A 19,204-nucleotide genomic window follows, 5' to 3' on the forward strand; every position below is an offset into this window, starting at 1 on the left:
AGGCACGTATGTTGTGAATTCTCTTACTTCTGAATCGGGGCTCCCTCTGGTGGTTACTGTGGGTAGTGGAGCTGGCCGGATTGATAGAGGTCTGCCATCTGATGATGATGATTGGAAATCTGGGGTTACTGATTGGGAGTATTTAAGTGAGCAGGCTTCCCTCAATTGTTGCTGGTGATTAGTTCTTCCTGTGCAACTTGAGGTCTGCTGTCTCCTGCCTGAGCCTGCATTTTTCAGCTAAGTTGTTCATTTGCTAATCCTTTGCTTCTGATCTGGTTTTGCCTCTTTCTGCTTTGCTGAGTGGGTTCAGCGTGCTCCCTGCTGGGGCTGTGCTGGACTCCGCTCCATATGTTACAGCTTGTGTCAGTTTGTTCAGTCCCCTGTTATATTAGTCTCTTTTACTTTGCTGCCAGTTTACACCAGAATGCTGATATAGTGGGGGAGAGGTCGTGAGACCTCAGTGTTTTTTGTACATCAGACGTGTTTGATTTTTTAGGGTTTTTGCGTGATTGCAGACAGTGTCTTTCCTTTCCTATCCTATCTAGACAGTTTGGGCCCCATCATTTGCTCAGTCTATTTTCTGCCTGTGTTTGTCCCTCATCTGGTCTCACCGAGAATATATGTTTGGGGGCTATCTATTTCTTTGGGGTTCTACTCCGGGGCAGTTTAGATTTCACCTTTCTTGCTTTAGGCCTAGTTAGATCTCCGGCTGTGTCGAGGCGTCTAGGGCATCATAGGTATTCTCCACGGCTATTGTTAGTTGTGTTGTTAGGATTAGAGGTCTGCAATTCGCTAAGTGACCAACCTTTCTGGTTTCCTGGTGGCCTAGCCTATTCCTGCCATCCTCCTCAGTGACCTGTTCACAACACACGTTCCTTTTAAAGTTCTCGGGGTTTATTGCTTCACAAACCCACAAAACAGAACAGAACAAAAGAAATAGCCTTTAGCTCAGGCAAAACAAAGTACAAGTGTCCGGTACTTCAGGCTCGGTCCTGGAGCCTCAACACACACAGGAGGCTTCCCCCTCCCCACATACAGCCCTGTGTTAAGCAGTAGCCTACATTATATAGGTATAACCACACCCAGGAACCCATCACCTGACTAGTCACGTGACTGTGACATCACCGCAGGTCCTCAAACACATAGAGGTATGGTGACGTCCCTTAGTGCTTACGTGCACTAAAGAAAACACCCCAGGCTACATCACAGAGACAAGCCATTTCTGTGACACATACCTCCCATCGACTATACGACCCTTAGCCACACCACATACAGTACCTCCACCCTCTGCCTAAAGCCATGGGACTTGGCACTTTCCCCCACTAGACAAGGGATTCTTGAGAGGTCATCAGCATTACCATGTAGCTTCCCTGCCCTATGTTCTACATGGAAGCTGAAACCCTGCAGGGCTTAGAACCAGCGGGTGACCCTAGCATTTTTACTGTTTGTTTCCCTCATCCAACTGAATGGGACATGGTCGGATATTAACCTAAATTTAAGACACACCAGATAGTACCGCAACGTATCCACCGCCCACTTTATGGCCAAGCACTCCTTCTCTGCGACTGAGTAATTCCTTTCATGTGAAGATAGCTTCCTACTCAGGTAGAGAACAGGATACTCCTCCCCATGTATCTCCTGAAAGGACTGCTCCTACCCCGACATCTGAGGCGTCTGTGTGGAGAATAAACTCTTTCTTAAAGTCCGGGGCAATCAGAACGGGTTGCTTACACAGAGCCCCTTTCATTTCTTAGAAGGCTGACTCTGCCTCTTCGGACCATCTGACCATTACTGATTTAAACCCCTTAAGAAGATCGGTCAGAGGCGCAGCCACCATGGTGAAGTTTGGGATGAACCTCCTGTAATATTCCACGATTCCCAGGAAGACTGTAACTTGCTTTTTGGACAAAGGTCTCGGCCATGTTTGAATTACCTCCACTATACTGACTTGGAGTTTTATTTCGCCTTGACCCACTACATATCCCAGGTACTTGGCTTCTTCTTTACCCAAGGCACGCTTCTTCGGGATCATTGTAAACCCCACCTCCCTTAGAGCATCAAACACTGCCTGGACCTTTTCCAGATGACTCTCTCAGTCTGGGCTAAAGATGACGATATCATTCAGGTACGCAGCAGTGTATAGCTTATGAGGTGCAAGGATTCTATCCATAGCCCTCTGGAAGGTTGCCGGAGCTCCCTGCAGGACAAACGGCATCCAGGCATACTAGAAGAATCCGTCTGGTGTAGAAAATGCAGTCTGCTCCTTGGTTTCCTGTGCCATGGGGATCTGCCAATATCCCTTTGTCAAATCCAAGGTGGTTATGTACCTGGCGGGCCCAAGTCTTTCAATGAGCTTATCAACGCGTTGCATGGGATATATATGCAACTTGGAGACCTCATTCAGATTCGGATAGTCATTGCAGAACCTCCATTCACCATCAGGTTTTGGGACCAGGACAATCGGGCTTGACCAACCGCTCTTGGATTCCTCAATGACCACAAGCTTCAACATATGCCGCACCTCCTCGGAAATTACTTCTCGACGGACCTCAGGAATTCGATAAGGCTTCATGTTCACCTGCCCATGTGGCTCTGTCAGAACTTCGTGCTCAACGACCTTCGTGCACCCCGGCAACTCTGAAAACAGGTCCCTGTTCTTCTGGAGCAACTCCCAGCACTGCTGTTTCTGGGCCTTTGATAGCGTCTCTGCTATAGTAACCCCTCCAACCTAATCTTCTGGGTTGCCGAGCAAGCACAGAGTTACCGCTAGCTCTCTATGTTGCCATGGCTTGATGAGGTTGACATGGTAAACCTGGTTTGGTTTCAGTCTTACTGGTTGGTGAATCTTATAGTTTACCTCACCAAGCTTCTCCACCACCTCATACGGCCCTTGCCATTTGGCCAAGAACTTGCCCTCCACTGTCAGAACTAGCGCGAGAACTCGGTCGCCTGGATTGAACTGCCTCACTCTTGCTGACCGGTTGTAGACCCTGGCCTGAGCTTCTTGTGCCTGGCAGAGGTATTCTTTCACCATGGGCATCACCTTCGCAATCCTCTGCTGCATCATTGCCACATGCTCAATGATGCTTCTGTGGGGCGTGACTTCAGCTTCCCAGGTTTCCTTGGCTATATCCAGGAGACCTTGCAGATGTCAGCCATACAGAAGCTCAAAGGGCGAGAACCCCGTGAAGGCCTGTGGAACTTCACGGATGGAAAACAGCAGATACGGTAAGAGACAGTCCCAGTCTCTACCGTCTTTCTGTATGGCTTTTCTTAGCATAATCATCAGTGTCTTGTTAAATCTCTCAACAAGGCCACCTGACTGAAGATGATACATTGACGTCCTTAACAGGGAGATTTGCAGGACCTTGCACAACTCCTTCATCACCTTGCTCATAAAAGATGTCCCCTGGTCGGTTAGGATCTATTTCGGCAAACCTGTCCGAGAAAACACATGGACCAACTCACTGGCTATACTCTTCATGGAGGAATTTCTCAGGGGAATAGCCACAATAATGGCCAATGGCACAAGGAGGCTCCGGAAGTGAGAGGTGGGGGCAGTTAACTGACAAGTAGGGCAGGACCTGCAATAGTTTACTATTTCCCAGTGACACCCAGGCCAATAGAACCTCTGCACAACCTGTTCCTGCGTTTTTTCCACCCTCAGGTGTCCCCCCCAAGATGTGTGATGGGCCATGCCCAACACTTTTCGTCTATAGGGGCCTGGCACTATCAACTGCTCTACCAACTCCTCTCTTATTTTCGTGACCTGGTATAACAACTCCCCATTCATCATAAAATAGGGAAATCTTGTGTCAGCCCCCGGCTCCTGTGCAATCCCATTAATGATGGTGACATTGTTGAAGGCTTCCCTCAGAGTTAGGCAGTCCCAAAATTCTCACCGGCCACCCCTAACTCCGGAATGTCAGATACAGGGGACACTTCCTCCTCATCCCCTACAAGGACACAAAAAGGAAACCCGTCTGCCTCTGGTTGTGGCGATACCTTATTAGGGTTCATTGGTCCCCTACTCTTGCTAGCGACCTCAGAACCCTTTCCCCACAGATACCAAAACAAACAGAAATCCCGGCCTATAATTATAGGGTGCAACATGTCCCGAATGACGCCGAGTTCATGGAACTCTGTGCCATGCGCCGTTTCAATGTCCACTCTGGCCACTCTAGGGTAGTCCTTTGCATCACCATGTATGCACCGAATGCCGACCTTTTTCCCCGGGAGCAGGTTGGAGGAAAAGTGGCCCTCCCAAGTGTCACCAAGCTCCCGGAGTCTAGCAGCGCCATTACTGCTCGACCATTCACCTTCACGTGACACGCTTGAGGGCCCTTGTTAGATGGAGAGTTCACACTGCAGGCAGGATATGCATAGTATGAACTATGGCATCCCATTCTGCAGTTCATCTGCTCGGTGGTCTGGGGACAATGGGCAGCTATATGTCCTTGCCCGTGGCACCACCAACAAATAACATCACCCGTAGGGACCTTGGGCACCACCTCCCCGCCCCTTTTGACCTTGGATGCCCCACCCCTTTTGCTACTCCGCCCCCTACTGGGACCCCCAATACGGAATGGGCTGCCTCCCCAAGGAGCCTTCCATCCCCTGGTATCTCTCGACCAGTCCAACCAGATCATCGGCATTCTGGGGATCACCCTGGGCAACCCAAGTCTGTAGGGGTCTCGGCAGGGAATGCACAAACCGATCCATTACCACTTGTTCTACCATCTGCACAGGTGTAGAGGACTCTGGCTGCAGCCATTTCTGGACCAGGTGCAACAGGTTGAACATTTCGGAGCGAGGCGGTTTGTACCGGTGATAGGCCCAGCGGTGAACTCGCTGTGCCCCGACAGTCATTGTCACCTCCAAACATGCGATAATCTCAGCTTCCAGTTTGTGATACTCCTTGGCGTCCTGCAAAGTCAAGTCATAGTACACCTTCTGGGGCTCCCCCGTCAGGTATGGCGCCTGTACCTTTGCCCACTGCTCCGGCAGAAGGTTTCCCTTTCAGCGACCCTCTCAAACACCATCAGGAAGGCCTCAACATCATCCTCAGGGGTCATTTTCTGCAATGCACATCTTACCGCCTTCTTGACGTGGGCGTCATCAGCCAGAGCTGGAGTTGGGGCGCTCGTCCTGCCCTGGATGTTGGTTGCTAGAAGCTGCATCTGCTGCCGCTGCTCCTGCTGTCTCTGTTGTATCTGTTGCAACAACAGCCTGTTGGTCTCTTGCTGCTGTGACTGGACCAAGTGTTTCAGCAGGTCCTCCAATTTTTCTGGCAATGCTTGCAGCCTTGCTACAGACTTGACCCAGGACATGCAGTAATAGTCTCACGTCTCTGCTGGAAATGATGCCCGCATTCTCCACCAATTGTAGGGATTGTACTTGCTCAGGTGCAATGGGTGGCAATCAGGAGGCACGTTCCTTTTAAAGCTCAAGGGGTCTATTGCTTCACAAACCCACAAAACAGAACAAAGCAAAAGAAATAGCCTTTAGCTCAGGCAAAACAAAGTACAAGTGCCCAGTACTTCAGGCTCAGTCCTGGAGCCTCAACACACAGAGGAGGCTTCCCCCTCTCCACATACAGCCCTGTGTTAAGCAGTAGCCTACATTATATAGGTATAACCACACCCAGGAACCCATCACCTGACTAGTCACGTGACTGTGACATCACCGCAGGTCCTCAAACACATATAGAGGTACGGTGATGTCCCTTAGTGCTACGTACACTAAAGAAAACACTCCGGGCTACATCACAGAGACAAGCCATCAAGCCTTCTCTGTGACACATACCTCCCATCGACTATATGACCCTTAGCCATGCCACAGTACGTTATTATTTTTAATCCTGTCTTCTTGAGTGTTGACTTGATGTTTGGGTTTCTCTATGTCTTTTTATAGTAGCGGTTCTATTGTAGACTGTAGTAGATTTTGTAGGTACCACCCACAATATGATTATGAGGCAAGATGCATCTTAATTCAGATCGAAGGAGCATACACATAGAGCCATTTTATGCTTCAGGGTGAAGAAGTATCTGTGTTTCTCAATAATGTAATTTTGCCACATAACTAATTTTACATAATATATGACAACATATTAATCAATTCTTCTTAAGGGTATGTACAGATAGAATCTATCTTGCTTGCAGAGACCTCACCACTAACATCACTTTTAACTGTATATGCAGTGGCACGTAAATGTTTGGGCACTCCTGGTCAAAATTACGATTATTGGGAGCAGCAAGTTGAAGATGAAATGATCTCTAAAAGGCCTAAAGTTAAAGATGACACATTTGCTTTATATATTAGGCAAAATATGTATACCATATATACTCGAGTATAAGCTGACCCGAGTATAAGCCGAGGCCCCTAATTTTGTCACAAAAAAACTGGGAAAACTTATTGACTCGAGTATAAGCCTAGGGTGGGAAATGCAACAGCTACTGGTAAATTTCAAAAATAAAAATAGATACCAATAAAAGTCAAATTAATTTAGACATCAGTAGGTTAAATGTTTTTGAATATCCATATTGAATCAGGAGCCCCATATAATGCTCCATACAGTTCATGATGGGCCCCATAAGATGCTCCATACAAAATATGCCTCATATACTGCTCCATAAAGTTCATGATGGGCCAGATAAGATGCTCCATACAAAAAGTTTTCCCCATATAATGTTGCACAAAGGTTAATAATGGCCCCATAAGATGCTCCATATTAAAATATACAAAATGCTGAACCTGTTAGTGACACAGGCCTCGGGTAAATGCACACATGGTATCTGGTCACAGGAATCATAGAATCGTAGAGTTGGAAGGGACCTCCTGGGCCATCTGGTCCAACCCCCTGCTCAAAGCAGGATTCGCTAAATCATCCTAGTCAGATGTCTGTCCAGCCTCTGTTTGAAGACTTCCATTGAAGGAGAACTCACCACTTCTTGTGGCAGCTTGTTCCACTCATTGATCACTCTAACTGTCAAAAAGTTTTTTCTAATATCTAATCTGTGTCTCCTCCCATTCAGTTTCATCCCATTGCTTCTAGTCTTTCCTTGTGCAAATGAGAATAAAGTTGATCCTTCTACAATGTGACAGCCCTTTAGATATTTGTAGACAGCTATTAAGTCTCCTCTCAGTCTTCTCTTTTGCAAACTAAACATTCCCAAATCCTGCAACCTTTCCTCATAAGACAGGGCTTGCAGACCGGTCACCATTCTGGTCGCTCTTTTCTGAACTTGCTCCAGTTTGTTGATGTCTTTTTTAAAATGTGGTGCCCAAAACTGGACACAATATTCCAGATGAGGTCTGACCAAAGAGGAGTAGAGGGAAATAATGACTTCACGTGATCTAGACTGTATGCTTCTGTTAATACATCCTAGAATTGCATTTGCCTTTTTTGCTGCTGCATCACACTGTTGACTCATATTCAGTCTGTGATCTATTAGTATACCCAAGTCTTTTTCACATGTGCTGTTGCTTAGCCCTATTCCTCCTATTCTGTATATGCTTTTTTCATTTTTATTGCCCAGATGTAGTACTTTGCATTTCTCCCTGTTAAAAACCATTCTGTTAGTTGCTGCCCACTTCTCCAGTTTATTTATATCTTTTTGAATCCTCTCTCTCTCTTCTCTAGTATTAGCTATCCCTCCTAGCTTTGTGTCATCAGCAAATTTAATCAGTTTACCCTCAATTCCTTCATCTAAATCGTTGATAAAGATGTTAAACAATACAGGGCCCAGGACAGAGCCCTGTGGTACCCCACTTGAGACATTCTTCCAACTGGATGTGCAGCCATTTACGACCACTCTTTGGGTCCGATCACTAAGCCAGTTATGAATCCACCTAACAGTTGCCTTGTCCATTCCATACTTAGTCATTTTTTCAATAAGGATTGTATGAGAGACTTTGTCAAATGCTTTGCTGAAGTCAGGATATACTATATCTACAGCATTTCCTTGATCCACCCAATCAGTGATTCCGTCATAGAAGGAAATTAAGTTAGTCTGACATGACTTATTAGTTACAAACCCATGCTGACTCTGTTTAATCACTTCATTCTTATCCAGGTATTGACATACATGTTGTTTAATAATTTGTTCAAAGATCTTTCCTGGTATAGAAGTCAGACTCACCGGCCTATAGTTGCCTGGGTCCACCTTCTTCCCCTTTTTGAAGATAGGAACAACATTTGCTCTTCTCCAGTCTTCTAGGACTTCTCCTGTACTCCAAGAATTTTCAAAGATTATGGAGAGGGGTTCAAAAATTTCTTCTGCTATCTCCTTCAGTACTCTGGGGTGTAATTCATCCGGACCTGGAGACTGCATAATGCTGCATAAAAGGTTAATGATGGCCCCATAAGATACTCCATAGAATAATATGCCCCATATAATGCTACATAAAAGGTTAATGATGGCCCCATAAGATGCTCTATAGAATAATATGCCCCATATGCTGCTGCGATTAAAAAAAATGACACACTCACCTCTTGTCGCTGGGGGCCAGGTGCCGGTGTCACCGCTGGCTCAGGCCCCCGGTACTTTCAAAATTCACCTGTCCCCGTTCCACCGTCGTATGCCGCTCTGCCTTCCAGTTCTCTGCAGTGACTGTTCAGGCAGAGGGTGCACACTAAACATGTCATCGCACCTTTACCTGAACATCACAGCCAGAGGACGCTGAAGACAGCACAGTACGGCAGTGGAACGGGGACAGGTGAATATCGCATGGCTCCCCCATCATACCCACCCCCTCCTGGCATGGTCTCTGCACATCCCTGCTTCTCTGATGGTCTCCGGCGCCGGCAGCTTGTACCTGTGGTCAGCGGTCACGTGGTATCGCTCATTAAAGTAATGAATATGCACTCCACGCCGAATGGGAGTGGAGTCACATGCATATTCATTACTTTATTGAGCGATACCACTTGACCGCTGAACACAGGAAGAGCTGCCAGCGCTGGAGGCCATCTAAGAAGCAGGGAAGTACAGAGACCGCGCCAGGAGGGGTGAGTGTGATGTGACAGCCGCCGGCTCCTGCCGCTCTCCCTCCCTTGCCGACCCCCTGGGACAATGACTCGAGTATAAGCCGAGAGGGGCACATCCAGCCTAAAAAATGGGCTGAAGATCTCGGCTTATACTCAAGTATATAAGGTATATGTAATTTTTTACATTTTAAAAATTACAAAAAGTAATATGGGTCAATGCAAAAGTTTGGGCACCCTTGAAGTTTTCTGTGCTCAGATAATTTTGACCAAGGTTTCACATTTTAATAAGCCTGTTATGGTTATGGCTTGCTTTCTATTATCATTAGGATAGCCCTGGAGATGCATACTGTATTTCCCAGCTCTATAAAAACCCAGCCTCATCTAATCTTGAGCCAAAAAAACTGCAGCCATGGGTGCTTCTTAGAAGCTGCCTAGCAGACTGAAAATGAAAATGGTGGAGGCCCACAAATCAAGTGAAGGCTATAACATGATAGCAAAGCATTTTCAAGTTGCCATTTCCTTAATTTGAAATGTAGTTAAGATATGGCAGTTAACAGGAACAGTGAAGATCAAGATAAGGTTTGGAAGAGCAAGCAAAATTTCAATGAGAGCTGCTCGTAGAATTGCTAGAGACTTGCAAAGACCATCAGAAAGATTTAGCTGACTTTGGAGTTGTGGTAGAATGCTCTACTGTTCAGAGACACCTCCACAAGAATGGCCTTCATGGAAGAGTCATCAGTTGAAAATCTCTCCTGCTTCCTCACCAGAAAATTCAGCATCAGAAGTATGCAATAGAACATCTAAACAAGCCTGATGCATTTTTGAAAGCAAGTCTTAGGTTAAAATAGAACTTTTTGGCCACAATGATCAAAGGTATGTGTGGAGAAAAAAGGGCACATAATCTCAGGAAAAAACATCTCGTCAACCATTAAACATGGGGGTGGATCAATCATGCTTTGGGGTTATGTTGCAGCCAATGGTGCGGGGAACGTTTCACAGGTAGAGGGAAGAATGGATTCAGTGAAATTTCAACAAATTCTTGATGCAACCATAACACCATCAGTAAAAAAAAAGCTGAAGTTGAAAGGAGGATGGCTTCTACAAATTGATAATGATGCTAAACACACATCAAAATCCACATTATACTACCTCAAAAGGCGTAAGCTGAAGGTTTTACAATGGCCCTCACAGTCCCATGATCTGAACATCATTGAGAATCTGATGACCCAGGAATCTCACAGATCTAGAAGAATTTCCCAAGGAAGAATGGATGAAAATCCCTCAAACAAGAACTGAAAGACTCATAGCTGGCTACAAAACATGTTTACAAGCTGTGATACTTTTAAAAAGCAGTGCAACTAGGTAGTAAACAAACAATGAACCATTTTCCTTTTAGTAATTTTTCAAATGTAAAATATATATGAATTTTTTTGCGTAAAATACAAAAGGAAATGTGTCGTCTTTAACTTTAGGCCTGTTAGGCTAGTTTCACACTAGCGTTTTTGGGCGCAGCACAGGGCCGCCGCTAAGCCCCGCCCGCGGCCGCGCCCCCCGGTCAGTTCCTCCTCTGATCACATGAGGCTGCATGCGATCAGCGTATCCTATATTTAGCGTTGGATACGCTGATCGTGCGCTGACCGTGCACTGGTCTGATTTTGCTGGTGCTGCGCCCTTTTGGTGCTGCGCCCAGAGCACAAAAATGCAACACAGCGTGCTTTTGTGCGCTGGGCGCAGCACCAGCAAAATCAGACCAGCGCACGGTCAGCGCACGATCAGCGTATGATCTGCGTATCCAACGCTAAATATAGGATACGCTAATCACATGCAGCCTTATACGATCAGAGGAGGAACTGACCGGAGGGGCGCGGCCGGGGGCAGGGCTTAGCGGCGGCCCTGCGCTGCGCCCAAGAACGCTAGTGTGAAACTTGCCTTAGAGATCATTTCATCTTCAACTTATTTAACTGTTCACAACAGTAATTTTGACCAGGGATACCCAAACTTTTACATGCCACTATATAAAGTAGTGAGCAGCTTCCAAATAAAAGTAACCTGAAGAATGAACCTCTAACTTCTTTTAGCCGTTTCACAGTTTTTTAACCTTAAGTGGTTAATAGACATTCAGAAGACTGAACATTTACATAGAAAGTCATTTCAACATTTTAATGCATATATTCATTCTTTTTACTATTTTTAAAGTGCTTTTTCAAGCAGGTTCCTGAGCGGAAAAAGATGTCATGTGCCCATACCCTAAACTTTATGTTTGTGTTTATGACTTTTCTACAGTATCAGTTCTCTTGTAGACTGCAGTAGGTTTTCATCCACAATTATTTTGCGTTTATCGGACAGAGTCTTGTATCTAACAACCACCATATGATGCTGCTGCTACCATGAACATTAGTGTTGAGCATTCCGATACTGCAATATCGGGTATCGGCCGATATTCGCGGTATCGGAGTTCCGATACTGAGTTCCAATACTTTTAGAATATCGAATACCGGAATCAGAAGTTCCCATAATGCAATGAGCCAGTTTGATTTTATTCAGCCAATGAGGAATCCTAAGAAGTGTGGGCACATTCTGTTATGCATGTTAGGCATGTTAACTAATGGCATGGCTGTGATTGGCTGCGAGCAGACCACCCAGCTGCTCCTCCCCCAGACACACGCTGAACAGTGATCTATGGAAAGTGAAACTAGTGAGGAAGGAGGAAACAACCAGTTCTCATTTCAATGCCAGAACACCCCCCCTGGACGTTTATCTTAGAAGCAAGAGATGATATCTTGGAAACCGTGCAGGCTAGCCACAGAAGGTAAATTACTTATTGTCAGCATTCTGCAGCCTAGATATGCACTGAGATTATGTGAAAAGCCCGGACAACCTGTTCTGTTATGTATTTCCGCCAAGTTGGATCGCCCGCCAGGGCTGGTGGGGTACTCGGTACCGGGCCCGTTGGTTTCAATGGGAGATGTCACAGTAGCTGTGACCCGGCCCGTTGCCCTGGGTGTACATTGCAAAAGGGAAATGTTGAACGTGTGGATGATGATTAAAGTTTATGAGTGAATGATTCGTGACGCCACCTGTGGTGTTCGGCAATGAAGATGTTAAGCTGACGCTGCAGACAGATGGTGTGGTGCAGCTTTGATGTTGTGGCCCTCCACAGGTAGGGCTGTAGTCCCAGGGCAGTGTAGATGGAGAGGTAGTGAAGAGACGTAGATGGTGCAGTGCCAGGCACAGAGATGTAGCAGTGCTGAGTGTGTTGGCGCAGGAATAACTGGAGGACACCAGGGCATGTAGTTCCAAAGCTTTACTCACAGTCTGTTGTGCATACAGGTGCCCGCATCCGTGCCGTGTCCTCCGGGTCAGGGGTTCAGTCAACCTCCAAGCTAGATGAAGCACTCCGTTCCAACACTCCGTCAACATGTGCCTTTTCTGACCTTCTCCCTCTATTGCTACACAACCCCTTTAACATAGTCAATATCTTTGTAACTCCGAATGTCTTAAAAAAAAAATTAATTCCTGCTATTCCATTTGATTGGGCTAAACCTCTATGCCTTTAATGTCTCCTCCACCTCCCCCAATACATTCTACATTATTCTTAGTTGTTTTCCTTCATGTAGAATTAACCTACAAGGAAAGTAAGGGTTTATTTTCATTCCGATATTTGTATCCCATTGACTTGCATTGATTTCCGGTATCGGAATCGGCGATATCCGATATTTTTGGGGTATCGGTCCGATCCAATCTGATCCAATATTGGAAGGTATCGCTCAACACTAATGAACATACATAGAGATATTTTATACTTCCCTTCACCTTGGTCAAGGGGTATCTGCTTTTTGCAATAACGTAATTTTTTCTGAAGCATTGGCTTTATGTGTGGGCTATTTTTTTTATAGTAGCAGTTCTCTTGTAGACTGCAGTAGGTTTTCCTCACATCTACTTTGCATTCATCAGACAAAGTCTTCCACGTACCAACCACAGTAGGATTTTGCTGCCCTCATACTTGTAAGACGATACAGGCCCACTCAGAAGTAAGGAACCCACTGAACACATGGAGCTATGTTACACTTTACGATGAAGGGTATATCTGTGGTATGCAATAATTTAATTACTCCTTAACTGAATTTTCCTAGTATGTAACACTTCATTCACCTATATCACAAAGCTTTATTTATACATCTGTTCTTTCGTGTAGAACAATTACAGTTTCTTCCTTAATATCATCTTCAGAAATCTCATCCAAATTCAATTTTTTATCTTGGCTTTTAAGATTAGTTTGAGGTTCCTCCAATGAGACGTTCTTTTCTTGTAATTCAATATTATTTGTATGGATCAATGATATACTAGACGCCCATTTTCTCCAGTGGTACAAGCCAACGCCCAACATAAGACATAGTGAAAGTACAGATACAGTAATAATAATGACAGTTATTGTATTAGACGTAGTAATAGCTGATGAGTAGTCAAGGTTTATGTCTTCTTCGTGGAGCGCATGTCTGGTCACATGAACCAGATTTGAGATTTCCGATTGTTGTGATGCTTTATCTGTTGAGCGGATTGCAATGTAGCTGATGGTGCCGCTGTGAGCAGTCGCGTTATCATGTCTGAATGAGAAGGTTTCTTTGCTGCCAGCAGTCTTCGGTTGTAGAGATGACGCATTGATGAACACAGTCGTGGAAAAGTGTTGTAGTAAGTTTAGTGGGTCACTGCTCATACGGATGTCATAACTAGACGCTAAAAGGGTCAAATAAAATGAGTGGTTATAATATTGATTTATTAAATGCTAGAAAGTTACAATATGATGTAGAGTTTACATAATGTTTCTTCTTATTTTTTAACCCATTGAAGAGGTTTCCCCAGCACCCAATCGGCGGATTGAGGGGACCACGGTGCTCTAACAGTCCAATAAATATAAAGAAAACTAACTGGCAATTCCAAACAGAAAAAGACAAGTGTGAACAGGTGCAAGCTAAGAGAACCACTCTATATAACTAACAAATTAAAAATGCACTCTGAAATGCTATAATATGATATATAATCAATGTTTACATATTACAGCATTTCAGAGTGCAGTTTAAATTTGTTAGTTATATAGTGGCTCTCTTAGCTTACACCTGTTCACACTTGTCTAATTCTGTTTGGAAGTGCCAGTCAGTTTTTCGATATTTATAGTACACTCCTTCTAACTGAACACTCCACCCAAGAGCCTAAGGCAGTTTTAAATAGAGCTTGATCCTACGTGCCCATATAATTGTAGGCTTTTAGCCTGGAAGAGACTTCATTTTAGGTGAAGAGGTATGTCTTGTCGCTGGATGTTGGGCTCACACGAATTGACCTTCATTTTTTTAACATGTTAAAGGATCAGTGCAGAGAATAGCCAACCAGGCCAAGCAACACTCCATTCAAATGGCCCTCCGTAGAGCCCCATTCTTGGGATCAGTAGGTTAAAATCTGCACTGTCTGTAGTCCAGTAATGAACAGGAGATGGGAATTAAAGAGGTGCAGTCTCTTAACGCGTTTCGAAGTGACTTACTTCTTTATCAGGACAAACCACAATGAAAGAATAAATTAATATAGGGCTATATAGTAAAAATTTCATACAAGTTTGACATATCAAGAAAACCTTACCAGATCCCTGGTCATAGTTGTCTCCTGGTGCCGTCCAAGATAAGACAACATGGTCATTTTCTACTTTTGCTTCAAGGTCAATTATTTTACACGGAGGAAAAATATCCTTATTCACTGTGTGTTCAAAGACATTAGTCACTTTAAAACTTCCAAGAAAGAGGATTCGGCTGAATGATTCTTTGGAACTTAGCACTTTACTATTTATTATGGGTTTAGGAGGATTCATATTGATGGTGCCTGGAATAAACACAAATAATCAAATATAGAAGATATGGCGGTCTATCTAAAATGTTACAAGGAAAAGTAAAGTAGAAGCCAATGAAACATATCAAATATTAACATTGACTGTTTACAGAATTTCTGTAAAAGAAAAGGAATAACTTGATTATATATTTATATATATTTATATATATATATATATATATATATATATATACACACTAGCTATGAACCCGTCCTACGCCCAGGTGGCGGGCATTTTTATTGGTATATGGTCTCCCATCCTGGTATGTGCTGCACCCCTCATCGCTATCCTGGTATGTATGGTACCCTCACCCCCCAATCCTTGTATGCGTGGTACCCCCTTATCCATACACTGGTATTCATGGTTCCCTCAACCCCCAGTCCTGGTATGCATGGCACCCCCTCATCCCTATCGTGGTATGCATGGTACCCCCTCATCCCTATTGTCGTATGCATGGTGTCCTCACCCCCCCAATCCTGGTATGCATGGTCCCCTCACCCACCTATCCTGGTATGCATGGTCCCCTCACCCCCCTATCCTGGTATGCATGGTCCTCTCACCCCCCCAATCCTGGTATGCATGGTCCTCTCACCCCCCCATCCTGGTGTGCATGGTCTCCTCACCCCCCAATCATGGAATGCATGGTCCCCTCACCCCCCTGTCCTGGTATGCATGGTCCTATCACCCCCTTATCCTGGTATGCATGGTGCCCTCATCCCCCAATCCTAGTATGCATGGTCCTCTCACCCCCCAATCCTGGTATGCATGGTCCCCTCACCCCCCAATCCGGTTATGCATGGTCCCCTCATCCCCCTTTCCTGGTATGCATGGTCCTCTCACCCCCCTATCCTGGTATGCATGGTCCTCTCACCACCCAATCCTGGAATGCATGGTCCCCTCACCCTCCATCCTGGTATGCATGGTCCCCTCACCACCCAATCCTGGAATGCATGGTTCCCTCAACCCCCTATCCTGGTATGCATGATCCTCTCACCCCCCTTTTCCTGGTATGCATGGTCCTCTCACCCCCCCAATCATGGTATGCGTGGTCCTCTCACCCCCCAATCCTGTTATGCATGGTCCCCTCACCCCCCTATCCTGGTATGCATGGTCCCCTCACCCCCCAATCCTGGTATGCATGGTCCCCTCACACCCAAATCCTGGTATGCATGGTCCTCTCACTCTCCTATCCTAATATGCATGGTCCCCTCACCCACCTTTCCTGGTATGCATGGTCCTCTCACCCCCCAATCCTGGAATGCATGGTCCCTTCACACCCCTTTTCTGGTATGCATGGTCCCTTCACCCCCCTATCCTGGTATGCATGGTCCCCTCACCCCCCTATCCTGATATGCATGGTCCCCTCACCCCCCAATCCTGGTATGCATGGTCCTCTCACCACCCAATCCTGGTATGCATGGTCCCCTTACCCACCTATCCTGGTATACATGGCCCTCTTATCCCCCTATTATGGTATGCATGGTCCCCTCACCCCCTATCCTGGTATGCATGGTCCCCTCACCCCCCTATCCTGATATGCATGGTCCCCTCACCCCCCAATCCTGGTATGCATGGTCCTCTCACCACCCAATCCTGGTATGCATGGTCCCCTTACCCACCTATCCTGGTATACATGGCCCTCTTATCCCCCTATTATGGTATGCATGGTCCCCTCACCCCCTATCCTGGTATACATGGCCCTGTCACCCCCCTAGCCTGGTATGCATGGTCCATTCACCCCCCTTTCATGGTACGCATGTGTGGCGCCCCCAGGAGTATGGTCGCCACAGTGGCATTACCTACCTCCTAGGGAGTGTGATATCATGCTTGGAAGTAATAAAGGGTCTCTCTGTCAGTTAAATACAACACACAGCACAGTTCCCACTCCAGGCCAGCAGAGGGAGCTCTGAACCAAAACGGGGGGAGGAGCTGCTCTCTGGGGGCCAGGAAGGGGAAACAGTAGTTCGTGTGAGGAGGGTAACGTGTGTGGACATGAGGAGAGGAGCTGGAAGATTGAGCGGAGTTCAGGCTCACTTCTAGATGTAGCGCATGGTCTGGAGTACGGTCTCCAAGGTTGTACGGATACTGATGTTCCTACAGCAGAAACCGGAGGAATAGGAAGCTGTAAATGCTCTGTTCCCACATAAGACTCGGAGACACAACAGCAACGTGTGAGCCAGAAGAAGAAGGCTACAACTGTCTGCCATACGAGGGAGTTCTAAAAGAGAACAAGCAAGTGGAACTTCAGTGTAACACAGTACTGCAAGTACCTCAGAAAGTGCTAGAAAGGAGACTACACAACCCATCTGCATAGAGAGATTCCTAAGTTGCTTCCAAGCTGGCCAGCCTCTGTTCCATCTGTAATCTGGACCCTGGACTGCACTTACAAAGCACAGTAAAGGTAACGGAAACTGCACCCTGTTGTGTCATTGCATTATTCCTGCAAAACCTCCAGCACTGCTACATCACTGTGCCAGACACTACACCCTCTTCCTCAACACCTATCACCACTGCCCTGGGACCACAGCTCCACCTGTGGGGAGCCATTACATCTTGCTGCCTTATACCATCTATCCCAGAGGATCTGTCTGCAACGTCGGCTTAACCCCTTAATTGCCGATCACCACAGGTGGTGCCACGTATCATCCACTTATAAACTTTAACCAGCCACGCTTAACCCCTTTTACATGGATGCCCAGGGCCATGGACCGGGTCACTGCTACTGTGACACTTCTCTCTGAGATACCGGCCCGGTACAGAGTACCCCACTGCCCTGGCGGGCGATCCATTTTGGCGTCACGAACAGGATTTATGGAGCCCAGTGCCCCGGGTCCTGTGTGCCAGAGACTGTGTTGTGTGCCATAGACTATCTGCACAATTGCCGCCATTACCCAGCCGCTTGGCGCATGCGGGAAGCCAAAGGGGCGGGCCGTCGTGGGCGGAGCCAGCCGAAGAGCGTGAAAAAGTGGAGTGCTGCGCGGGAAGAGGCCAGCGTGTGGGAAGTGAGGAGCAGAGGCCTGCAGTCCCGGCGTCGCCCGATCATCCAGCCTGCAGAGCGGCAGCCGGTAAGCCAGCGCAACCCAGGGCCTGGCCAGCGTTAACTAGGGGGGAGGAGAATGTCTGAGGCAAGAGCAAATGCCGCAGTGGACGCCACCGCACCCCCCACAGCGCCGCAAGATGTAGGGGCCAGAGCAGCTGCGGCTCCAATGGCACAGCAGAATCCAGCAGCCAGCACTGCCTCCAGAGCACCACAAGAATCAGCGCCCACCGCAGCATTCCCCATAATGCCGCTGTCCATGCCCTATATACCGGGAGCAGCCTGGCTACCGCAGTACTCAGGGGAGTCACATACCCTGAGTGAATTTAAAGAGAGACTGTGCAGTTTGTTTGAGGTGTATCCTCTGTCTGAAAACCAAAAAGTGAACATCCTTATTGGGCAGCTAACTGGTGCAGCACAAAGAGAAGTAAAAGCCTGGCAGGACACTGATAAAGAGACTGTTAAAAAGATTCTGGCTAAGCTAAGAAGCACCTTTGACACCCGCAATGCAGCTGAAATAAAAATTAGATTCTTTGGGTGTAAGCAGAGAGCGCAGGACAGTATACAGGACTATGCTCTTAACCTGCAGGAGGCGCTGCGAGCCATAAAGCAGATTGACCCAGACAGTGTGAAAGGTAGAGACAGACTGTTAAAGGAGCAATTTATTGAGGGACTCCTATCCAGTACCCACAGAGCACAGCTGTGTATCATAGCCCTACAAAACCCTGACCTAGACTTTGTAGACTTCAAAGACAGGGCTATTCGGGTACTGCATGAACCAAATGACAGCCGTCCAGCGCCCCCTAGGCGCCCAGCGATCACATACCACCAAGAAGCAGCATCTTTCCCTCCCAGCCCTGTGGAGGCTGATACACAGACTCTGGATAATGATCCATCTACAGAACTGTACCTTCAGGTCCAAGAGCTGGCCAAAAGTATGGCTGCACTTGCTAAAACTGTGCAGTCCATGTAGGTGTCCTCAAAAGAGAAGATCCAGCTGGCCTCCAGTCCAGAGGATGTCCCGTGGCTACGGAAGAAGAGGATCCCGCCACGCCGAGGGAGAGACAACGATCGCTATGACCAGGATGGACGACCCATCTGCTGCTGCAAGGCAGGCCACATCGCAAGATTCTGTTATTTAAAGGAGCAACCCCTGGGGCAGAGGGCCAACCCCCAGGAGTAGGACCACAAGGCCCAAAGAACTGGTGAGCCAAGTATGTTGGAGGGCGACCGGTCCTCCCAGTGGTGATTGATGGCATCCCCATGAACGCTTTGCTGGACACTGGCTCTTACGCGACAACTATGCCAT

At 46.7% G+C, this 19,204-nt stretch overlaps 1 protein-coding gene across 2 annotated transcripts in view; it reads right to left on the reverse strand.

The window, feature by feature from the left end:
• Positions 1–13,133: 13,133 nt before the first annotated feature.
• LOC141085896 (calcium-activated chloride channel regulator 3A-1-like) overlaps positions 13,134–19,204 on the reverse strand; it is an 86,277-nt gene continuing 80,206 nt past the window's right edge. For both annotated transcript variants that reach the window (XM_073571513.1, XM_073571514.1), the window contains 2 exons: positions 14,615–14,851; positions 13,134–13,720 (listed from right to left, as the gene is read on the reverse strand). In XM_073571513.1, the coding sequence (XP_073427614.1) occupies positions 13,158–13,720; positions 14,615–14,851 (800 nt within the window). In that variant the 3' untranslated portion in view covers positions 13,134–13,157. The remainder of the gene's footprint in view (positions 13,721–14,614; positions 14,852–19,204) is intronic.

This window comes from Dendrobates tinctorius, unplaced genomic scaffold (assembly GCF_039654945.1).
Source record: "Dendrobates tinctorius isolate UK_male_01 unplaced genomic scaffold, ASM3965494v1 ptg000029l, whole genome shotgun sequence".
NCBI classification, from domain to species: Eukaryota; Metazoa; Chordata; class Amphibia; order Anura; family Dendrobatidae; genus Dendrobates; species Dendrobates tinctorius.